This window comes from Herpailurus yagouaroundi, unplaced genomic scaffold, assembly GCF_014898765.1.
Source record: "Herpailurus yagouaroundi ecotype Mexico unplaced genomic scaffold, PumYag 159, whole genome shotgun sequence".
Taxonomy (NCBI): Eukaryota; Metazoa; Chordata; class Mammalia; order Carnivora; family Felidae; genus Herpailurus; species Herpailurus yagouaroundi.
This window is the reverse complement of record NW_024412400.1, coordinates 64,330,098-64,354,781: the sequence shown is the minus strand read 5'-3', so window position 1 is coordinate 64,354,781 and position 24,684 is coordinate 64,330,098. Positions and strand designations below refer to the sequence as shown.

Sequence of the window (24,684 nt, the reverse complement as noted above, 5' to 3'; positions counted from 1 at the left end):
TGAAGATTTATTTCAACCATTTCACACTTTTACAGTGGACTAGAGAAGCAGTGATTCTGTAAATATAATCTTTCTCCTTCTTTCTTGGCACCAGATTGTATCCTTTTTTTTCTCTTCACCATTCTTAGGTATGTAGTCTGTCACCAGGAGACAACGTGACAATATGTTGCCTTTCAAAACCATTTCTTCATTCACTCAGCACATATTTATTAAATACCCACCACCTGTAAAGAATTAACTAAGCTGGGTCTGTACATGCAGTTTCGACACATAAAGTTAGTTTGCAACCCCATCAAGGTTCAGGCGTTCAGTACTGTGCATCTGGTAGTCCGTTTGACCCAGCTGTATATTCCAACCTCAGAAACTTACGTCGACACTTTGGGCTCTAATGTGCTATCGATACTTTCCACCTAGGGGTATGTTTGGAACAAAAGATGACTTGAAAGCCACTAGGCTTTATTAGATGTCACAGGGGCCTTCCTTTAAAATAAAGACAAAACTGGGGCACCTGAGTGGCTCTGTCGGTTAAGCATCCGACTCTCGGTTTCAGCTCAGGTCATGATCTCACAGTTAGTGAGTTCGAGCCCCACATCAGGCTCTGTGCTGGCAGCGCAGCCTGCTTGGGATCCTCTCTCTCCTTCTCTCTCTGCCCCTCCCCTGCTCGTGCTCGCTCTCTCTCTCTCTCAACATAAAAATAAATAAATAAATGAGCTTTAAAAAAAACGAAATGAAATGAAAACAAAATGTAAGAGAATAGTTTTGTTTTATTGTTTTATTATTTATAGATTACCATCTACTCTTTGTCTAAGATATGTTTAAAGACTGCTGTAAATTTTTCTAAAACTACAGGCAACTCAAGAAAATAAAGGCCTCTGTAAAAAAGTAGTCTGAAGAGCTCATGGTTTTCTTTGCAATCTGGTTTTGTCTGATATCTACCAGGCACAGTAAGTAACTGATTGAAAATAACCCCTATTCGAAGGAGGAGTACTAGAATCTCATATGCCTGGTGTGTTCACTTTCCCCCTAGAGGCCCTTTCTTTCTTGTTTTCAGAAATTCTGTCAAAACACTTCAAGCAAAAGGAAAGGTTTCATTTCTCTGATAAGTATGTAGGGCAATAATGGAAGCTTTCTCATTTAATAATAAGCATTCAAAAGATTTAAAATTAATAAAACGGTTCAAACTTCCTAAGCTGTTTAAATTCTTATTTTTAAAATTTGAATTTCATTTCAGTTGGATGGGGGTTGTCAAGTATTTTTCATAGTCCTATGTATCTATTGCTTTAACAGAATTACTCGTTAATGAAAGCTTTCTGCAGCCAAATTCTCAGCAATAGGGAACTGGTGGGATAAAGACAAGAGCATCTGTCCAGTGGAAAACCATGCAGTCATTTAAGCAATGGGGTAGCATGCGTGCTGAAGTGGACAGATCCCAAGACAGAGTGTTAGACACAAAGAGCAGCTTACAGCATAGTGCACATGATACAGTCTTACGCACCCCTGCCCCATGGATGGATGATATGGGGGTGGAGAGCTTAAAATTTTTATTTTATATATTTGGCTGTCCTGCTCACTCCACCCCATAAGTTGGCCTTGCATTCATATTAAATTAGTAAGTAAGAGAAGTCCAGTGACATGTCATAGCCCCTCAACCCCCACTCCCCCATCCTCTAGCCCCACCTGCACTAATGTTCTGTGTCATTCACCTCAACTCTGCTTATGAGACTTTGCACACAGGTGCTGTGGATCATTTGCAGGCATAGATGTCTCCTCCAGGGTTTAGGTGAATGTTGTGCTCTGGCTGTCGGGCAAATACTCATTCTCCTGTGTCACAGATACTTGGCTTTATTCAGGCAGGATGGAAGGAGAAATCTGACTCATTGGGAGTCACCAAGATCCACGCAGAGTGTGATGAGAGAGAACGATATTCAGACTGCAGCATGAGATTTATATTCTCAAACAAGGCCTGGCCTCTGTCTACTGAGATTCAAAGGCACCACCCTTATTTGGAAGGAGGAAAGGATGATACAGACACCATGTTATTATCGCCAGTAAGAGGCTGAAATCGCTTTTGAACAGATCCCTTGTGGCTCTGTGTTCACATCCACCTGTATGACATTCCTCAGTGAGGCACAGTAGCACCTCCCCTGGCCTGCAGGCCGGTCCCCAGCCGAAGGTAATAAAGCTGTTCTAACATTTTCCCTTCCATCAGATAACACATGTAGATGAACAAGGGACTGGAGATTTCCGCTTTCAGTTTGTTTTATGTGTGAAATGGAATTGTTAGTCACAACCCGTGCTTCAGCACCCTCGGTGACCCTGAGTGACCCACCACCTTGGCTGTTTATATTTAATGTAGAATATAAGTGTATGACATAGTGAATTCAGAGTCAAGCTTTCAAAGTTAGACAGGAGTGGTTTAAAATGTACACTTTGCCTCCTATTTGCTCCATTACCTCAGAGAAGTTATTGAAACCTTCCCAAACCTCGATGAAATGGAAATAGTAAATTGTATATGACAAAGTTGTATTAGAATAAACTGAGCTAACATATACAAAGGGGTTAATTCCATGCCTAACCCTTGGTAGCTACTCAACATACGATAGTTAATATTTTTGTTTGTGTGTCATATGAAGGGACTTCCATTTGGGGCCTTTTTTTTTTTAAAACCTAAAAAAGCCAGCAGTATCCTAAGATTCAAACCTCTGCCTCTAAGATTCAAAATTGTCTGCCTCTTTTGAGTCAGAATCCGCTTATCCATAACTTCTGCCTCTGGATTAAGGTGCTTCCCTTAGAGACCGCACACAATAAATACAATTTCCTTTTTCCAGCTTGAACATTTCGACAAAGACAATAACAATAACTCACAAAACAGAAGACTGTTTTCTGCTCTGTGAAACTTGGTAGAGTCCACTCTACTGGCCGTGCCCGTCATTGAGCTATTGCTTGTCAAGTCTAGACTACCTTGCTACCCTGAGCTTTGGGATAATGGGGCTAGCACTCCATCTGGCTTCTTAGTAGGCTCTGCCCATGAAGAGAGACCACAGGGCCGAAGGAGGAAGAACACACCCTTTCCCGTTTCTTCCTGTAAGCTTACATCATCCCAGTGACTCCTTTGAGTACCTTAAGTACCAGAGCTCATTGCCACCTTACCTGATGCAGGTGTGCTGCTTGAACTGCCAGTCAATGATAACCATACCAGAGTTTGTTAAATACCCAGTATTTGCATGTCAACGTGCCGAGCACTGTACCTATACCACTTTATTGAGTTCTGGTATTAACCCCGCAAGGTAGGTGTTCTCTTCACGTTATAGGTGAGGAACTGGGCTCTGAGGAATTATGTGGCTTGCCCCAGGTCACCAAGCTAGTTGTGTCAGAGCTGAGTCAAATCGAGGTCTGTCTGTCTGTACTGCATGAACTCTTTCTGCCTCTTCAAGCACACGGGGCTCTTTGCTGTGCCGCAAAGGGGTCAGCCATCAGCAAGTGCTCTTCTCTTCATGTGTTGGGCAACCCAGCCCCAAAAGAGATGCTCTTATGCTATGTCCAAGTTGCCTGCATGCCAGCGGGCCCCCCAGCAGCCAGAAGTTGTGTGCTTGCCTTCTCAGAGGCTCTAGAATTTGTCTCTGTTCTGTCTGTAAAGCACACAGGACTGGGCTATTAATCATGCCACAGGCCAGGCTGAGCAGCGCCTCTAGAATAATGAATTACCCAGCTCCTGCCAAAATGAGTCACACCATGGCCACGAAGGAAACTTATCTCTCCCTGACTCTCTCCCCATCTTGTTCCTCCCTCTTCCCTTTCTCGTCTCCTGTGATCTGTCTTGCCAGTTGTAATTGGAACATTTTCTCCCGTATTTAAGTTCTGAAGTGTCTTTGGGACTTGCTAATGTATCCAAAGGCTTAAAACAAGTCCCGTCAAGGACGTTTATTGCTGTCTAGCAGGGCCAGTTAAGCGTAGCTTACAAGCAGCTCTGGGTACGGATGGTCAGGAATGTAAATGTTCCTTTTGGAAAAGAAGAGAACCCCAGCAAAAAGAAAAGAAAAAAGAAAAAAAAAAGAAGAGAAAAGAAAAGAAAAAAGACAAAAAAAAAGATCGTTATGATGATATCAAATGAGGCCTTAAAGAAGAGGCAGTTTCTGGCCTGGTCATGTGACAGAGGTTGCACAGGACTTGGGATGGTGTGACCTCTGGTTTGAAGGGGTTGTTTTGGGACTTGGGGGAAGGCTACTTAAGAGGGGATCTGAGGTGATATGTACTGAATAAAAGAAACCTCTCACTTTGCTGACTTTTTCTGCTTCCTGTGGGGGTAAATCCAGGCTCACCTAACAACTGGGACCTCTCCATTTTCCTGCTCTCAGAATATGTTTCCTCAACTTATTGCTGTATACATATTATCACTAAAGACGCTTTTGGCTGTACTTCTGTTTCTTACATCGTCAGGAGTCTAGAGGAAGGCGGTCCAGGGTTAGTGTAGTGACTCATCGATTCATTCAAACCCCAGGCTCCTACCATTCTGCCCTGTCATAATTCATTTGCTGGCTTATTGCCTCATGGTTGCAAGATGGATGCTGTAACTCTAGATACAGTGTTTTTATTCAAGGCACTAAGAAGTGGAAAAGACTTGTCAGGACATCATCTGTATTTGTCACTTGTTTCAGGAAGAACAAAGCGTTTCAGAAGCTCCCAGAAGTTGTGTGCCTGTGTCTTATTGGCCAGAACTACGTCACATCCTTACCTGCCATCCTTGGCTGCAGGGGAGTCTGGATAAGCAGGTTTAGCTTTCCTATACTCCGAACTGGAGGCAGCAAGGGAAATGGGATTTGAAAATGCCTGTTGGGTTAGCCAACAACCCAAGAGGGGGAAATCATACAAGAGTGCATTGGGCAAGCACAGGCAGTCTCACCTAACAGGAGACAAGGAAATTCGTATTCTTGAGCTTCCTATGTGCCAGACGCTTTGCAAGGCAGGATGCCTGCATGCGTGCAGGTCACGGTGACCTGTGTTGTACAGTGAGAAAGCTAAGGTCTGCGCAGTGCTCTGCATGTAGTTATGATAGGAACCTGGATTTGATTCCAGGCCTGTCTGAGACTTAAAAGACTATTCCCTCTACCTCTGGGAAGTTGAGGCCAGTTTCCTAGCCTTGGTTTTTGGGGTGACTCACTGAATCTCAGCACCTGCATTCAGTCACCAGCACCTTCAGTTCCCTGTAGACAAAGTGGGAATTTAGAGCAATTATTTTATGGGCCCCTGATAAATTTTATTTAGAAGATGAATACTCAGGTTTTTATGTAGTGATGACGGTTAAAAAATAAAAGTGGCCCAGGAGGTAGAAGACCCAGCTCTGCCCCAAACCTGGTGCTGAGTTGCTCTGGGGTCTTGGGTAAGTCATTTTCCCTTGTCTGGGTCGGAGATGATCTACAAGGAGTCTGACAATCTTAGGACGTATCTTTCATTTGTTTGCACCTTTGGTTTGCTCATTCGTTCAACAATTATTTATTAGGTGCTGCTTTAGGTACTTGGAATATGCCAATTAACAGAACAAAGATCCTTGATGCCTTGTGGACCTTATGTTTTATCCAATCTGGGTGTGTTGGAGGCAGGGGGTGCAAACAATGAACACAAAGCAATATAAACTAGTGATGAGTAAATTAGTAGACATTAGAAGGTGATTCGTTCCCTGGGGGACAAAAGTGGGAAAGGGGATAGGGTCTGGCAGTGCCCCGGGGGAGATTCAGTGGCCCTCACTGAGAACATGGCATTTGAACAAAGACGTAATGGAGAGGAGGGTGGTGGCAGGCACTTAATTAGGGTAGTGGCTGCAGGCAGACAGAGTAGCTAGAGCAAGGACCCAGAGGCAGACATGTGCCTGGGTTTTCTGAGCTGTTTCTTTCCCATCTGAGAACTGGCCTGGAGCCCTTCTCACCCCAACCCCATCATTTCCTTTCGGATGCATTGGCTTTCAGTTGTCTTTCAAACCAGCTCAAGCTTCCAAGACCGGAGGGCCATTTAAATGTGACCCTGCCGTGGCACTTAGAGACATGCTACCTGGCCACCACCTTTATATTTGTACTTCATTTCACACTACAGAAACACTTGATTTCTGGGGATGTAAGGGAAATGGTAGAACCAGCAAGACCTGGAGATATTAAAATCCTATCAGAATAGCACAAACCACCATTTCCAGCCTATTCTTGCTGTGTTTCCTGTTGAATGCCTCCTGCACAGCGAGTGACTCAGTGTTTTTGTCATGTTCTCAAATGATTGTCTGTGTTAATCAACCATAAACCCCCAGGTACAAGAGAGCCGTGTTTTCAACTTTATCGGTTACAGCCTGTAATGGCAGGCTGGGCCTTCCTTATTAGCTCCGCAAGGCCAGGAGCCTGCGGGAAAACTCAGTCACTTGCTGGGCTATGCAAACATGTGTGTGTGTGTGTGTGTGTGTGTGTGTGTGTGTGTGTGTGTGTGTCTAATGACAACTCTGAATACATCTTGAAATATAACAAAGTAAAAGGAGAAGAGTAGCCTTTTTGAGTTGTGTTCTATGCAGAGAAGTGACCTACAGTCTGCGAACAGTGGTATCGCGCAGGTGTGTTATTATCCCAAGTTGGACTGAGAACTTGTATCACGTGAACCGATTGATGGGCTCATGCATTCAAAGAACCCCCTTCTGGTCCTAGTATGGGGTTAGCATGGGCCCTAGCCACCTACTCTAAAGTAGATTACACTTGGGGCACTTGGGTGGCTCAGTGTCTTAAGCATCCAACTCTTGATTTTGGCTCAGGTCATAATCGCACAGTCAGTCCTGAGACTGAGTTCCACATGGGGCTCCGTGCTGGCTCTGTGCTGGGGTGTGGAGCCCCCTTAGGATTCTCTCTCTCCCTCTGCCCCTCCCCCACTCATGCAAACACACACTCTTTTTCTTTCATAAATAAATAAATAAATAAATAAATAAATAAAAGCAGATTATACTTCAGGCAAGAGGCTAGGCCCGCCCCCCAGAAAGCCCTCTGCCTTTAATGTGCAGGCCTCGGTCCAAATACTGAACACACCTGGGTGCCACTCACCGGATACTGAGAAGTTTAGTCCTGGGTCATGGCCCAGCATGGATTTCATAGTCCTTTTCCAGGTGTGATTCCTCTCATGCGGCCTTGACATGTGTTTGATGGGAAGAGCACGGACACTGAACTTTGACCTCGGTAATCTGAGTGAGGTTCCGGGAGATAATTTGGAATAACATACAAAACGCAGGTTATATTGAAAAGAAAAGGAGGATGAAAGTCTTCATCAGGATTGTAGGCCACTGAACCAAATTTCACACTGTGTTTTCTTACCCAACCACCGGGACACTGAAGCAGCAAGCATCTCTTCTGGGGTTTCCTAACCTGGTTTTCCCTTTCTTTTGATTTGCTCCTTCCTATGCTCCTCAGAGACAACTGAGCCATGGACGCAGAGTGGGGGAGAAGCATACTGCTACAGACGAAGATTGCATAGGCAGGGGCGGAGACGTTAGCCTCGAAAATTCCAATGAGAACACAAAAGTCAGTCTCCTCATAAGAAAGAATATAACGGTGCAGTCTCTATTTTACATATTGTCTACTTACAAGATGGAAGCTATTGTTCATTCATTCATTCAACAGACATACCAAGCACCTGCCACTGTTGCCTGGCTCCCATCTAGGCCCTGGAGATACATGCAGATACAGCCCAAAAGTTTCCTTGTCCTCATCTGATTTGGTTAAGCCATATGAAATTGCTGTTTTTGTAGGTCTAAAACAATCGACTAAACAAACACGTACCTACTATATGATTCAGCCGTTGCACACCTAGGTGTTTACACAAAAGAAACAGAAGCATATGTCCGGATGAAGACTTGTACATGAGTGTCTGTAGCAGCTTTATGTGCAATAGCTCAGACTGGAAACAGTGTCCATCAACAAGCGGATGGATAAACAAATTGTAATGTAACCGCACAATAGAACGCTAGTTGGCAATGAAAAGGAATGAAGTTACTCATATATACTGCAACAAGGCTGGACCTCAATCCATTATGTTCGTGAAAGAAATGGAATGATTTAATTTATATAAAACTTCAGAAGATGCCAGCTAATCCATAGTGACAGAAAGCAGAACTGGGTCAGGGGATAGCAAGGGCAGGCGGGGAGACACCAGAGTAGCACGTGCAACCCTTTGGCATGGGGGAGGGGTATATCTACAGTGTTGATTGTGATGACGGTTTCACAGGTGCATACATGTCAAACCTTTGCAAATGATAGACTTCAAATATAGGCAGTTAATTGTATGATAATTCTACCTCAATAAAGGCATTAAAACAGCACCAATTTCATAGGGTTCAATCGACAGATAAATTTTGGTGATCAATTAATTTTTGAGACATTATATTCATTTTTCATACATTTAGTGGAAACTCACCATGTATCGGAAATACTGTGAGAGATACTACCCATGAAGAGTGAAAAAAGCTGTTCTTGCTTTTAGGCTTAGTGAGCAAAATAGGTTCATAAAGAGATGACTGAATGGCTTTTCTACAGGCAGTTCTGGAGCGATTACCGGGCTTAACCAAGTTCTTGTCTGTTGACTGCATTTATGCATGTGTCTATGGCTTCTATCTTTTTCAGAGTGACTTGTGGTCTTTGGGAATCACCGCTATCGAGATGGCAGAAGGCGCTCCCCGTAAGTACCTTCCTCTGGGTGAAATCTGTTGCTGGTCTGCTCTGCAGGGACTGAGCGATGCTTCCTTGCCAGGCTCTGTAGTAGCTTTGCTTCTGCTACACCGAGCCCGGTGTGGGTTCGAGCTGGCATGTTTAGAAAGCAAAGTCATCTTAAATCAACCAGGAATCCATTCATCTCAGAGCGGTGTGAGGATCTCGTGTTTAGAGGAAACAAGAAAGAAAAGGGAGACAACTCGGGGATCTTGTTTATTTTACCGATTCAGTGTGTAGTTTCTTCTTGAACTGCCCTTCGCCTAACGCAAAACTGAGGCCAATTCACACAGACTAGAAACTCCAACTTAACAAAAAGTCAGAACTGATTTCCAGTGCACGGCTTATGCAGACACTTGCATACTCAGTTGCTCTCCCTCCTAATAAAATACTGACGTTTAGATTTTGAGGTCCAAGGCAGAGTGGCCAGGGCTCTGGCTATCTGGGGAACCTCTGCTGTTACTTGACCTCTGCAGTATTGGTACTGCAGAGTGCCTCCACCAGTCCTGTGCTGGCTGTGAGCATGTGCCGCACAGGCTTCCCTACAGGAAGTGCAACTCACCAAGGGGCCTCTGCTGCCACTGCTCTACCCACCGCCACGCAAAGCCCTCCGCATCAGTGACCCAGCCTGGCAGGGATATAAGACAGAACTTTTTCTCGAGGGCACAAGATGCCTTTGTAGGCAACTCTCACTCCTTAGTTTCACTGCTTAGTTTGCTCAGGCAGCACACTTCCACCTACTTTGTCTGCCTCTTCCTTTCACTCTGATCAGACATGCAGAGCAAATTGAAAACTCTCCCAGCCTTCCCTGGCTCCGTCCCTACTTCCTTCCAGGCAGGAGTTTTCCCTGGTAATACCTTCTCATGGTTAGTGCTGCCTTGGTGTCTGCTTTGCGGGGGACCCGAACCAAAACAGGCCCCGTCTGTGCATGGCAGGTCGTTTTGTTTATATGACTTTTTATCTTCACGTTATCATAGTCTGATTTCTCACTCTAGAGTTGGTAGGATTCATCTGTAAGCATGATTGATTTGGAGTGTTTGATGACAAAATTCCCTTCATTCACAATGCTAATAGGCATTTATGAATCAGAAGAATAGTATATTGCAGTGTGAAAACCATATTGTCATTCTTGATGAGTAGTAGAGGGGGCTGAAAATAAACTTCTACCCACAGAATCCTTTAGCTTTTAGAGAAAATATATTCATATTCTGGGCACAAAGGAAAGGATACCCCCTGATGTTTGAAAAGTAAACCTGTGAAATATTTTGATTAAAATAAGGACACATGAGTCCTTTCTCTATAAACCATAATGCCACGTTTACAAATTGAGATTTTTTTTTAATTTTTTTTCAACGTTTTTTATTTATTTTTGGGACAGAGAGAGACAGAGCATGAACGGGGGAGGGGCAGAGAGAGAGAGGGAGACACAGAATCGGAAACAGGCTCCAGGCTTTGAGCCATCAGCCCAGAGCCTGACGCGGGGCTCGAACTCACGGACCGTGAGATCGTGACCTGGCTGAAGTCGGACGCTTAACCGACTGCGCCACCCAGGCACCCCTAAATTGAGATATTTTAATGACTTTTCTACCAGACCCTCTTTGCCTTGATCTCTCTGTTCTTTCTGGGGCCAGCGAACAAACAAATGAACAAACAAACAAACAAACGATAAACATATCATGAAACCTGAAAAGCCATCAGGATATTTAGAAATACAGACAGAAAGGTGTTCTGGCCTAGTGCTTTATACTCTAAAAATCTATGTACATAGCATTGCGTTTGTATGGGCCTTTGGTATATAAGAAATAGACCATTCATCTTTCATTTTATGACTTAGGCTTTTACAAATTAAAAATAACCTACCATCTCCATTGTAGTTGTTATCTTGATGTTGTCTACTTTGAATCTCCGATGGTTATTTATAGCAAAGCAGAGGTTTTGGCCCTGTAATGTACTTTTCTTAAATATGAAGTACAAGTAGAAATGTTAACAATGTCTAGTTGAGATGCGTATTTTATGAGACACCAGCTCTTTTAAGTGCTCCACAAACAGAAGCTTTGTAGTCCTCTGACTCTGCTCACGGGGCATGTGCGACTGGGAGCCACTCGGTAGCATGAGCTGCACAGCTAGGGTGGGCTTGGCCTGTATTTGGCCTCCTAACCTGAATTGCCCTTTGTTTTCGTCTCTTGCAGCTCTCTGTGACATGCACCCCATGAGAGCCCTCTTCCTCATTCCCCGGAACCCAGCACCTCGCCTGAAGTCTAAGAAGTGGTGAGTTTGGTCTTCAGTGTTTTGCAGATTGAAGGGTTTCCTGTGATGCTCTGTTGGATGAGCTCAAATCCATAGGTCCGGCTCCATGAGTAGACTAACATAAACCAAGACTTAGTGAGTGCTTTTCCATATACTATCACTCCTCTTAAGGCACCTATTAAGTACCTACTGTTTGCACAAGTCTTTATCACCACACCTTCCAGGTAAGGAACTGTTAGCTAAAGTGAGTAGTGGAGCCCCAGAAATAACATTGATTTATTACCTCAAGAAGTATCCTTCCTGGCTGCACAAAACATCTTATCAGAGGGGGCGATAGTTCCGAGAGTCAGCTGGTTCGGTGGGCCGACTTTTCTTCTATTCCTTAAGATGACAGTTCTGTAAGTACACACACATACTTGGCAGTGTGAGAGATGATTTTATTGGTCTGTGCATAAATATTTGTAAGTTTTGCTTTTACTGCTGCTTTCTCTTTATGGCAAGTGATATTGGCTTCTTAAGTTGGGTAGTGGTACAACCTTCCCGTTTAATAAACTGATTCACTTAAAAAATTGGCCTAATTTAAAGAAGAATACCGAGGGGCGCCTGGGTGGCTCAGTCGGTTAAGCGGCCAACTTCAGTTCAGGTCACAATCTCGCGGTCCGTGAGTTCGAGCCCCGCGTCGGGCTCTGGGCTGATGGCTCAGAGCCTGGAGCCTGCTTCCGATTCTGTGTCTCCCTCTCTCTCTGCCCCTCCTCCGTTCATGCTCTGTCTCTCCCTGTCTCAAAAATAAATAAAACGTTAAAAAAAATTTTTTTAAAGAAGAATACCGAGTGGATACTAGTATGGGTGGTGTAGGAATATGGCTAAAAATTGTGCTGATAGTATACAATTAACTCAAGTTTGAGACACACAGTTCTGCAGGTTAGGCCAGATGTGGGACTTTTGCCTTTTTTGCCTACTTACATCAGGGCCTTTGTATCTTATTATTGCATAACAAGAATCCGTTGGTCCTTTCTTTCCCCTGTATGTATGGTGGATCTTGATACACCCTTGCCCTGGGATCAATTCCTGGGCTACTTGTGATCTCCTATCTTTTTCTAGAGGCATGTTCTGGGCAGTTAGAACATGAAGGTTCAAGACCTCTCTGTCCCTTTTCACAGTACTTCATGATCACCCTTGACGGGGACCCTCATATTCCTCCCCTACCCACTCACAGCTTTCCTCTGCTATACAGAGAGCAGTTGAATTAATACCAGCCACCTAGTAATGACATAGCAACCCCGGTGTGACAAGGGGAAGGCATACTGCCCAGAGAAGAGAGGGAAACAGCCAGAAGGGACCGGCAGCCCCGAGTTGCAGAAGAAGAACAGAGCATGAGAGTTGCTATTGGCAACAAGGGGCAGAGAAACCCCTGTTCCTCGTTCTCACTCTGGAGGGTCGCTGTGTGATAGCCATTCTCTCCCCAGCAACAGCCTTCCATTGGGTACCTGGATGGCACATGATCAGTGGGGCCCGGAAGCCCTGCTTCCTCCCTTCTCCCCGGAACAGACTTCCTCGGGAGAGCAGTCAGCTCAGTTCCATCTCTGGAAGCATCAGTAGCACTACAAAGCCCTCTGCTCGCTTTCTGCTTGTCCTTGGTGCCAGGCTTCCCTCCCCTCCTCCCCCCAACACACACACACTGTAAAGGGCGGACTTCACTTGCCTGTTCCCTCCTCCCCTTCCCTCTCCCAGAACTGCTGCTGGACAGACGTTTCCAGAGTTCCACCCACAGGAGTCAAACTGGCCATCCACACATGTGTTATGTGTGCTCAACACAGCGTGGCTACACCCCGTGTTTCAGGAACATTTGTATTAATTGCCAACTTTGAAAAATCTGGCGATTGAGCTTTACCTTTAGGTTTCCGGCCTTTTGTGCAAAGGTGTGACACCGGGTGGTCTTTTCTGCCCATCACCACCTCTCCCCGACTGAGAAGTGGGAGTCACTTGGCCACCACACTTGTCCTGTTTTCCTCTTACACGGAGCTCGCACTGCCCTCTGTCTGACCTTTCTGGCTCGCCAGAGAAGCGAGTAAACAGCCTCTGCCCTACAGTTTTAATTTTCTTTGCCCCTGCTCCAAAAAGCTCAACTCTGTATTGGCCTTGTTTGAGAAATACAGACTTCGAGGAAAATACAGGCTGACTTTTCTGCGTCAAACCTTTGACAACAGGAGCTATATCTGATGGTGCTGCAGGGAACAGGGACAGTCCGGGGACAGTGAGGAGGCCAGCCCTCCATCTTGCCCAGCCTCCCTCCACACCCTCCCTGACTCCAAAGGAAAGCCAGTCAGGAGCTCGAGACCCACACTGTTAGAGAGGGGAGGGGGAAAGGACATGGCTGAGACTGAGTGGGGAAACAAAGGCCCTGCTCAAGGGCTCTTTCTCACTCAGAACCCGGCCTTTAGAAGATGGTAATGGAGCCCCCACCACGGGACGTGGGGTGTGCCTTCCAGCTCTCTGCACAGAATTGTGGTTTTTAAGTGAGAATTTTGAGCACTGCAGAGTACTTTCCTGAATGACCAGGTCCAAAGTGATTTGAAATAAGTTAGGAATTAAAAGAGAAAAAATGGGGTACCTGGGTGGCTCAGTCGGTTAAGCGTCCAACTTCGGCTCAGCTCATGATCTCACAGTTTGTGAGCTGGAGCCCCACGTCGCGCTCTGTGCTGACAGCTCAGAGCTTGGAGCCTGCTTTGGGTTCCGTGTCTCCCTCTCTTTCTGACCCTCCCCCACTGGCACTCTTTCCCTCTCTCTCAAAAAAATAAGTAAACATTTAAAAACTATTTCAAATCAGTTAGGGTTTTAACACACCCTAGTGCTTGGGAGGAAGTGAAAACTTTATTTATTTTCCTTTTATATTTCAAGGGAGAGGATCCTTCTCCCCACCCGTCAAAAGAAACAAAACTCCAAAATGTTCTTTTATTCTCTGCCTAATGAATTATCAGATGAAGTGCACCGTTCGCAGTGTGTATATCAAAATACTACCAAAGTGGCTGTGGGGGTGCCATTGTGGTAGAGATGGGCCATAAACTCTTTATTATATGCATTCAGTTGAGGGTCATTTCCACCTAACTTGCTGAATCTACAACATACAGGACATATAAGGCATATATGCATGGTGTAGACTCAGTAATTTATGTGTGTGTGTGTGTGTGTGTGTGTGTAAATTTAAGACCTATATAAATTTAATTTTACCCACAACCCTGCCAGGCAGATGCTCTGAGTCATCCTTCTCTTGCTGTAACACTACGGCTTGGGTAGGTTATGAGCCTTGTGCAAGGCTGTACAGTCTTCTAATTTTCTAAGTTTGTAACCCCCATTTTCCCACCTGCACCATCTGGCCTCTGAAGTTCAAGCTTAGAGTAATAGAGAATGAGATACTGGTCTCTTAGTTGAACAGTTTTTTCCTGTGCCTTAATATTAGGGAAAGAAGGGCCGTAGCAGGGTTCTTTGCCCCTTCCATTGTGGGGGTAAAGGAGAGCAGTCCACTGGCTAGAACCCGGCCCTTCCCTCCCACGTCAGCGAGATGAGGAGAGGCCTCCATGGCAAGGAGGTCATGCAGTCAGGGCTCCAGTCCAGCCATTCGATAATTAGATCTCAGGGAGGATTATAACCTCAGCTGAATTAGAGGAGACCAGGCATCTCTCGGCCGCTGTCTCCATGTCACCACCAGCAAATGCGCAATGAGTTGGGACTCCCATTTCCTCCCGTCTCTGTACGTGGTCAGATTCCACCCACGTGGGTGAACCATCTCCTTCAACACATTTCCTCCTCCCTTATCTTCCCACCGTGCTCAGGCCAGCTCCCCTGCCCTACTCAGTGCTGCAGGTTCCTGCAGGAGTTTCTGGAGAAAGATGGGGATGATTTCATTCCTGTAACAGACAACTGGTCTTTTTCTTTTTCCTTGCTCTTCAAATGCAAAGATTGCACACAGGCAAAGAAGCGTTTCATTGAGATCATTAGGAAAATCGTAACTGCTTATCACTGGGGAGAGACATGAGGTTCCTTGGTCCGGCCCGTTTGTGCCCCAGATGAAGACTAGAGGCCTGGTGATGTTAACTGGCTTATCCAGAGTCCCAGAGTTTTCATTGCTGGAGCCACAGCCCTGAACCCCTTACAGTCACTACTGTTATTTTATGAAACAACAGCTCTGATTCTTGGTGGACTGTCAGGCATTTTTGTTCTTTAAGAACTGACAAAGTTATTTGTGTATGTGTGTTCTAAATAAAATCATAATAGAAAGCAAATATCAGAAAATACTTCAAATTAACTGAATTTGGCAGTAGACCGTGTGACTTCAGGCTTCATTGAAATCAAAACAAAAATTGTTCCACAGCTTTTACAATTAACCTTTTTTGCACAGTCTCCTTGGAGATAGTGGTCTCGTTGACTCTGTGAGCATATCTAATCCAAATATATGTGAAATTAATTCCCTTTAAGAACACTGACCTATTCAGTTCAACTTCTGTTTCTGCCCCCAGCTCTGAGGGCAGATACTGCTGTTGGTTAAGCCTGGTGATGTTCAGAGGTGGCAGGACGTTGAAAACACAATGAAAGTAATAGTAGTAACAATAACAGCAAACATACATATGGCGTCTATGACATGTCAGACACCGTGCTAAGTATTTTATGTGAAGCAATTCATCGGATCATCACAACAGTCATTTGAGATAAATTCTAACGATCCCACCGTTTGCAGCCAGGGCAACTGAGGCACAGAGACGTTAAATAATCTGCCCAAAGTCTCACAGTTAGTAAGCGATGGAGCCCAAATTAGAGAGAAAGGGTGGTTCTGGGAAAATGCAAATTCTAAAGCTCAAATTGCATTTAGGGAGTCCTGCAATTATCAGAAACTTCAGCCTGACTGGTTACAGTGATTAATGTAATAATCTTTCAGGCGTTTTTAATTCCTCTAACACAATTGAATATATAAACAGAAAAAATCTGGGAAGATAAAGTGTTTGGTGATGCTGGTATTAGAACCAGGGCCTCAGACTGTAAGCAGCAAACATTAACATTTATCTCTCCAGGCCACCCCTGGGGAAATTAGTATTACTAATCTCGGGCATTTTTTTTAATAGACAGAACTAAATTACCGGCAGCAGAGATTCAAACAATAAAGTTATATAAATGTACTTTAAACCCATTAGACCGCTCAGCAAACAGTCAAGTGGTGTTCAACATAGGGAAGGGTTTTTACTTTTAATTAAATGTGTAATTAAGCATATTGACTCTTTGGTCACACTAACTTAAATAAGAGACAATGAATCTTTCCTTTGAAGATTTATTTTAAGTAAGCATTATTTTCTCTACAAACTGTTCCATTTGAAGAAGACGTCAGATACATTGCCAGGGTTGCAGTTCTACACATCTTGGCCCAATCTTTGGGCTCAAGGTTATTCTCCTGAAGGTTCCTTCCCACCGGAAGAGATCCTGGAAAGTGGCCTGTGAACCCCAGCTGCTTCCGCGGAACTCTTTGAACACTCTCTTACCCTAGAGATGCCACCGACATTTTTTGGGTGTCAGTACTGGGGAATGGAACATACAGTTTATCGAGTCTGCATCTCATTTTTAAACTGGGTGTGATTTCTTTATTTATCACCCTCTAATTAATAGCTGGGCACTTTATAAAAAGCACTTCCTTCTAGTTGCAAGCAGAAAAAACAGCTTTCATTTGCATTTATCATGAATATTTAACAGCTCCCCGTCTTAATTTGTTTTTGTTTTCATGTTTTTAATACTGATTTTCTACCTAGAAAAGCGCCATGTGGAATTTGTCTATCTCTTTATGCAGGTCAACCTCATTCTCTTCTATTTATTCCTTAGGACAGTCCATTATCCCATGATGGTTTTGTTTTGTTTTGTTTTGTTTTGTTTTGTTTTGTTTTGTTTTTTGCAAAGTCTCTCCTTAGATGATATCACAATTGTGCCTCTACAGATTTGTCTCATGGACCTGAAAAAGAAAGCATATTCAATACTATCTCCTCTCCAAACCTCCTTCTCTGTGCCTCACAAGCACAGATTTGATGGTAGCCATTTTACAGCATCTTACATGTGTAAGAACTTACATGTGATAACCATTCCTGCATTCATTCATTCACCAGACATGTGAGGGCAGGTAAGTGTGCTCAGGATACCAACAACACACCAGTGGTCTTGGAGAACAACAGTGTGGAGGAAGCAGGGCTACAGGCTGAAGGACATACAAGGAGGTACATAGAGGGGCGCCTGGGTGGCGCAGTCGGTTAAGCGTCCGACTTCAACCAGGTCACGATCTCACGGTCTGTGAGTTCGAGCCCCGCGTTGGGCTCTGGGCTGATGGCTCAGAGCCTGGAGCCTGTTTCCGATTCTGTGTCTCCCTCTCTCTCTGCCCCTCGCCGGTTCATGCTCTGTCTCTCTCTGTCCCAAAATAAATAAACGTTGAAAAAAAAAAATTAAAAAAAAAAAAAAAAAAAAGGAGGTACATAGAGTATCCACGCTGTTGTCACTATCTTCCACAGGCCACGGGGTGGCCGATCCCGATTGATCCTGCGGTGACCCCAAGCATAGCAGGGTACATATGCTTCTATGTAAAATAATGTAAAAGCATGAACTTAGCTTAGAAATGCAGGGAGAAAAAAAATATTAATAATGCAGTCCTTCAAAAACATGGAACGAGAAACTGCTTTGACCTAGGCAGAAATGCAGAGTGGTGCATATGCCAGTGCCCTCTTGTGTTTGGATCTTGAATAACATGTTCACCATTGTGTTCTGTGTGGTGAAGACAGCTTTCAAGCCTGAATTCTGTGTGTAAGGTCCGCTGGGAGACAGGAAAGCTTGCTCCTGGGATCCGCTCCTGTTATTCCACAGCACTCCACAGGAGGGCGACGGAGAGCACAAAATGGATTCCCACCTGCTCTGAGCAGGGTGGGGGCCACAAAGAGGGTGACCAGAGTTCCACTAAGGTCTCTGCCCATCATGTGCCGAGATGCCAATGTAGCACATCAGAAAGGCATGCTATATAGTTGTGAAGTAATTATTTATGAGGCTGGACAATTTCTTGGAATGCAGCAAGAACATACATGCCCAACTCATGAATCATAGCTGAAGTCCACTGTTAATTTCTCCCACATTGTGGACTTGCTGCCCTATTCCTTGGTATATTATCCCTCACCAGTTCTCCCCTCCCCTGTGTGAGGCACGGGGTTTATCTTTGAGGAAACAGTGCCTGTCTAGCGGGAGGTAAATTCGTTTCTGGATATGAACTTAGTTCCTAAGTTTCCAAGTCCTTGGGTTGATAGCAAACATACACATACATCCTGTTCTTATTAACTGGAGAGCAAAGTTCAAAAGTAATTTTGAAATTACCATTTAAAAAATTTGCCTAACCAAGCTCACTTTACCACATAAGAATCTTTCTCATTTCTACAAATGTACTCCTCTTTATCTATACAAGCTTGATTTTATGTCCTCCCCCCAGCTTGCGTTTTCTGCATCATTTAGACAACTCTTCTCAGTTCCCCTGACATATAGTGTGCTCAGCCCAGTCCTTAGTTTTTCACTATTTCTTGCCTCCCTGAACTCTCTCCTGAAAGTGACTTCCTCTTCATTCTTTTTTTTTAATGTTTATTTATTTTTGAGAGAGAGAGAGAGAAAGAGAGCTTGAGTGGGGGAGGGACAGAGAGAGAGGGAGACACAGAATCTAAAGCATGTTCCAGGCTCTGAGCTGTCAGCGCAGAGCCCGACATGGGACTCGAACCCACGAACTGTGAGATCATAACCTGAGCCAAAGTCAGATGCTCAACTGAATGAGCCACCCAGGCGCCCCGGTTTCCTATTCATTCTTTAAGTCTCAGCTCTTGTTCCCTCATTACAATAGACCTTCCAGATACACTTTTCACCAAGGTCTTTCTCTTCTCTCATTCCTTTTGGTCTCTTGTGTGATATTACATACAAACTGTGCAAAAATGCTTTTATGCACGTAACTCCCATACATTGCCTGAACTGTGTGTTGATGGTGATGATGTCTTTGAACCCCATGTGCCTAATAAAGGTCTAGACCTACTTTGTGATTGGTTGATTCCTATGTTGGCTAATTGAACCTATTTTCTTCTCTCTTTTTTTTATTCTAGCATTTTGGAGAAATAGAATTTTGCTTTTTCTTTGGATGGTCTTTTTATCTGTGGGTTCATCTCTTTTGTTTGGCAGGTCAAAAAAATTCCAGTCATTTATTGAGAGCTGCTTGGTAAAGAATCACAGCCAGCGACCAGCAACAGAACAATTGATGAAGCATCCATTTATACGAGACCAACCTAATGAACGACAGGTCCGCATTCAACTCAAGGACCATATTGACAGAACAAAGAAAAAGCGAGGAGAAAAAGGTTAGAAGCACATTTGTATTTCAGCAAAGGAAACAAAAGACAGAGCGAGTCATGGGCTCTTGATATATTTGGAGGTGACCATGGGGGTTTCAGATGGACCTGCATTATTCTTTAGTGTGAAGGCCTGCCTCTGAGCTCATAGCCTGTAGGCATCAATGGATTGAGCCCGTGAAATGGAATCTTCATGAAAGGATAGAACTGTAAGGAATATTACCTCTTCCAGGCACTAACAAAGAGACATGTTGAGTAATACTATGAAGTGGTTTAATATGACAAGTGATTTTCTTAGTTCAAATGAATATTCATGTTTTGAAGGCTAAAAATCTACAGAAGACAACCTAAAAAAAAAATCATTTGGTTGACATTTTTGTATACTGGCACTCTTCAGCATTTAAGTTTTTGTGCTCTGAGGCTCATTTAGAATTTAGCTCAGAAGTCAGAATGAATTTTCTTATAGTCACAGAGATGCCAGACTTGCTATTTGGAACATTGAATTTTGAGCTGGAGGATCATTTAATGTACTTCTTTATTTTATAGATTGAAAAACTCTTATCTCTTATGGCTCTGGCTGTTCTACCACACTATCTTTTCATGGCATCGATGGAAAGAACATGAGTTCAAACTTGGGGTCCTGGGGCCGTATCCTGGTTGTTCAAATAGAGACTTGGACTTCCTTAACTAGCATCCTGACTATGCAGAAAATTCACGTGGTCTGGGGCAAGCTTTGTGCCTGGTTGGATGGGGAGTTGGGGAAGGTTGAAGTATGGGGAGGAAAGGGAAAGACCCAGAGGACAGACAGAGTGAGTCCTCCCCAAGTGGAGGCAGGAGGGTCAGTGGAGGAAAGGGGAGGGCTGACGGTGAGGAGGCAGTATAGGGCTGGTAAGGTGAGCCCTGAGCGTGCAGCCATGGAGAGTAAAGGAGAAGACCAGGCACCGACGGTGGGACACAACTGGCGACATGATTTTCCTCTTTTCTGTCCTCGACACCATTCTCCTCTGTTCTTCCAAGCCAGATGGAGCATTGGAGGGTGGTGGGCCCCACAGGACAGAGTGTGTTCTCCTTTTATTTGAATTTCCCTTCTTTGCCTCTGCAGCTACCATCTGTAATGTGGCGAGGTGCAAGCAGGTGTGTGGGGTGGGTGGTAAGCATTGCAGGAGTCAAGACTGTAGAGGTAGGAGCAGCAGGGGGCTGAGGCAGGAGGGGAAATCCTCAGTGAAGGCTCAAGGGAAGGCTTCCTTCTTGGCTGCTGGCCTCAGGGAGTCAGGGAAATGTGCGATCAGGTTAGACTCCAGAGTAGGAGGTTATGAGGTGAAGCCAAAAAGGAGCCCATCACCTGAAACTAATGAAACATTGTATGTCAACTATCCTTCGATTTAAAACAAAGATACATTGCTGAATGTTTGAGGATCAAACTATTTTCACTTGAAGTGCTGAATAGGAAATAAAGCTTCATTGCCTATTTTGATTGAATACAAAATTATTATAGCACTGAAAAATAAATAAATAAAAATTACGAGCAAAACAAAACAATAAAAAAGGAGGCCCATCTCCAGTTGTGAGTGGGTGGAAGGGGATGGGGTGTTTGTCAGAATCCAAGGGGCTGGGAGGGCAGCCCAAGCTGGAGGAACCAGGCATGAGAGAAATAGGTAAGTCAAGGTCAAAAAGCTCCAGGGCTGATTTTTCAACTGCTGTTTATTAATAGTGGTCTTCCACTCCAGGGAATTAAAATTGTAATGGGGACATTTTAGAGAGGTGTGTCAGACATGCAACCATTAAAGTCCAATTTCTCTAAGAGGCAAATTTATTTTTCTATGGGCCTGTCTTTTCCAGGCTCAGACTAGTTCAAATTCTAGCTCTCCAACAAATTCTGACCCCCTGAAGAGTTATGTGAACTTCATCCCAGTTTTCTCATCTTTAAAATAGGAGAGGGGATATAATAGTAATTAGTATTGCCTGGCATTGTTACAAAGATTAAGTGAGATAATGCATTGAAATATTTAATACAATGTCTAGCACATAGTCATACTTAATAAATATTAGCTATTCTCATATAGACAGTTCTTTTTTGACCTACAATTTTTCAGTACTATTCAGAATCACTTCCTGAGAACTCATGACCTCTTTGCCTTTGACCTGTGAGTAGAATGGGTAAAGCTTGTGCCTTGGGTTGCTTTCACATTTGGAGGGCACAAACTCTAAAATGTGACTTGAAACACCCCATTCTATGAAAATAAGACTATTTTTTTTTTTATTTTAGAAAAGGGAGGAGAGGGACAGTGGGACAGAGGGAGAGAGAGAGAATCTCATGCAGGCTCCTTGCTCAGCATAGAGCCTGATGAGGGGCTTGATTCCACAATCCTGGGATCATGACCTGAGCCAAAATCAGGAGTTGGACACTTAACCAACTGAGCCAGCCAGGTGTCCCCAAATAAGACTATTTTTAATGTGTTCCTTCTCTGCAGAGTAGAAGAGTAAGATTCCTGGTAGGAGGTATGCTCCACAGTTACATGGTAATTTAAGAAACCTAATTCTGTTTAGGCTCAAAGCCATCAGAAGCCTTCATTTTTGTCTGCTCCCCAGAAGGAGTATTGATCAAATGAGGTTTCATTCCATTTGCTCAGTTTCGTCAAATTACTTCATTTGCTTCCTGTAATACTTTCATACTCTCTTAGTGGCTCTAAGAGCAGCTTTTGGTACAATCAAACAATTTTATGAGAATTGATTTATGATTTTTTTAAGCCAATATTATTTTTTCCTTAAGATATGTTGACATATGCTAATTTATGCCAGTAATATAAAAACAATAAGACCAGATTTTGGTGAAGTATTCCAGTTGAAGGGCCTGACAAATGCAGGTTTTCCCATCGAGAGTAGAAATAATTGGATTAATTGTGTGTTTCTTTTCCTTGCTAGAATTTCCTTCTCTAGATAAAATTTCCGCAGTTTACTTCCTACTCTTCTTCCATTGATTTATTTCAGGTAAATTTGGAAAAGTACACTTTCAGTGTGGAATATTGAAACACTTTATGGAAGTCCTTTACATTTTGGTGACATAATACTCAAAAATAAGTAGCCTGAAAACTTCATACATATCTAAATATTTGAAACTAACTTGTGACTTTAAAAAAATGCACTTGACATCATCATGCTTTTGGCTCCTTTTCATTAGCCCTTTAATGGCTGAAGAGTATGGAAGGCAAAGGGTTTAGTTCTTTTCATGTGTGCTGCCTCCTGGTGGTAGCCCAACCAAATTGCAGTTTTAGTTCCTTTTTAGGGGTACACAAATGCCTTCAAAGTTATAATTACTAACCCACAGCTATGAAAGGATAACAGTAATGTGACGCCCTGCCTTGCTTAAAAGTAAAAGCTCTTCCAAGATACCCCAAACCCCGCAGAAAAGTCTTCAGCAAGCACTTTTATATAAGGATCAGAAAGTCATATCAGACCTGCTGGCCTAACTCATTCTGTCTGCTTTTCTCACACCCAACATCTAGCCACCAACAACTCATTGTGAACATGTCATGCCCTTTAATACTGTCACCCTTACCCACGTGGTTATGTTGCTTGGAATGTCCTTTTCCCACCACTTTCAGCTGCCATCTGCCTGGAAGGGGGCCACCAACAATTACAATGTGCAGCTCATTTCCTCCTCAAAGGCTTTGCTGCCCCCCTCTCCCTCATTATGACCGATGGGCTTTGCTTCTTTCTCTGATATCTCATTGCTCTTTTTATGCACTTCTCTTTAGCATATAATATCTTGGAAAGAATACTAGTTTCAAAGTTGGAAAAGTTCTGGATTGAACTCTAAATTCAAAGCCCAGATTGACTGACCTTTTATTAATAAGTCATTGGTTCGGTCACTTAACCTCTTGTGATAGTGTCTTCACTTGAAAATGTGTTAAAGTATTGTTACTCAAAATAAATGAAAGAACATAGATAAAGTATCTAGCAGGGTGACTGGCATGGGAGATACCCAATGAAGATTAATTTCTTCATAATCATAGAGGATCTGATTACCTACTTGTCCATCTTGCCCATTAGATTCTGATCTCCTCCAAAGCAGACTCAATCGTATTTATTATTACATATTAACTTGCTTAACATATTACTGAATTAAATGGATGCCCCCAATGGGCAATTGAATGAATGTCCCCAATGGTCCATTTATGTCTTTTTTTTTTTTTTTTTTTTTGAGAGAGACAGAGAGAGAGAGAGAGCACGCGCACACACGTGTGTGTGAGCAGGAGAGGGACAGAGGGAGAAAGGGGCTTGGTCCCACAACCCTGGGATCATGACCAGAGCTGAAATCAAGAGTCAGATGCTCAACTGACTGAGTCATCCAGGCACCCCAACTCTATATTTTTAATAGCACACATTGTCAAGTTTCTTTCTGGTGTTTATCAACATATCTAAAGACAGTTTGTGGGTCCATGTAAGTCATAATAAAACTCCTACTTAAAAAAATGATTAATAAGTTAATACTGGGCCAATAAAAGTTGGTTTAGGTGGTCCCATAATGGGTAATGAACACAAACTGAAAAGTTATTTTGCAGTTCCTTGTCTTGACTTTCATGTGAACACTAGCCATTAGGGACAGGTATCTAGAGTCAGCTGGGACAGTTTTGAATGTTAATTCCATGCACTTGAATCCAGCTGATGGGAACTATTAAATCACAAGTCAGGAGGCCTGGAGTCTGTCCCAGGTCAGCATTAATGACAGCTCTTTGGGCCTCAGATTACTTATATATAAAACAAGGGTGGGGGGGGGGGGGATTGACCGAGCCGCAGCATCTTTTTGTGCACTAACATTCTGTGAGTCTCTCTTTAGATGAGACAGAGTATGAGTACAGCGGAAGTGAGGAAGAGGAGGAGGAGAATGACTCAGGAGAGCCCAGGTAGGAGAGCAAAAGCTAAGTGTTACTTTCACATTCTGAGTTGTGCTTGTGTGAAACGTGCTTCCTTTTGATTTATAGGTTCATTTTTAAGAATCCAGCAAGGTGGTCTCATTTAATTTATTGCCCATGAACATACTCATTAATTTGGGAAAATTTCCCCGGGCAGACTCTTACAAAAATGTGGAAATCAGCGTATTCTTTATCTTGTCCCCTAAGATTTATGGTCTCTATTCTAAGACCTTGTTTCCTCACGTATGTAACGTGTAGAATGGGTAGAGGCAATTATCTGGGTAATACAAGACTCAAAGTACCTAAAACTGCGACTTTCAGGAGACCTCGGTGGTATTTTGGGACTTGAATTATTCACTTCATTACATCATACCTTTCTTTTTTTTTTTTTAAATTTTTTTTTCAACGTTTATTTATTTT

General features: G+C 43.5%; 1 protein-coding gene across 10 annotated transcripts in view; it reads left to right on the top strand.

Moving 5' to 3' along the window:
* Window positions 1–24,684, top strand: part of TNIK (TRAF2 and NCK interacting kinase) — a 399,001-nt gene that overhangs the window by 274,852 nt on the left and 99,465 nt on the right. For all 10 annotated transcript variants that reach the window (XM_040480745.1, XM_040480740.1, XM_040480737.1 and 7 more), the window contains exons 8-11: window positions 8,634–8,688; window positions 10,907–10,985; window positions 19,185–19,360; window positions 24,189–24,255. In XM_040480745.1, coding sequence (XP_040336679.1) covers window positions 8,634–8,688; window positions 10,907–10,985; window positions 19,185–19,360; window positions 24,189–24,255 — 377 coding nt within the window. The remainder of the gene's footprint in view (window positions 1–8,633; window positions 8,689–10,906; window positions 10,986–19,184; window positions 19,361–24,188; window positions 24,256–24,684) is intronic.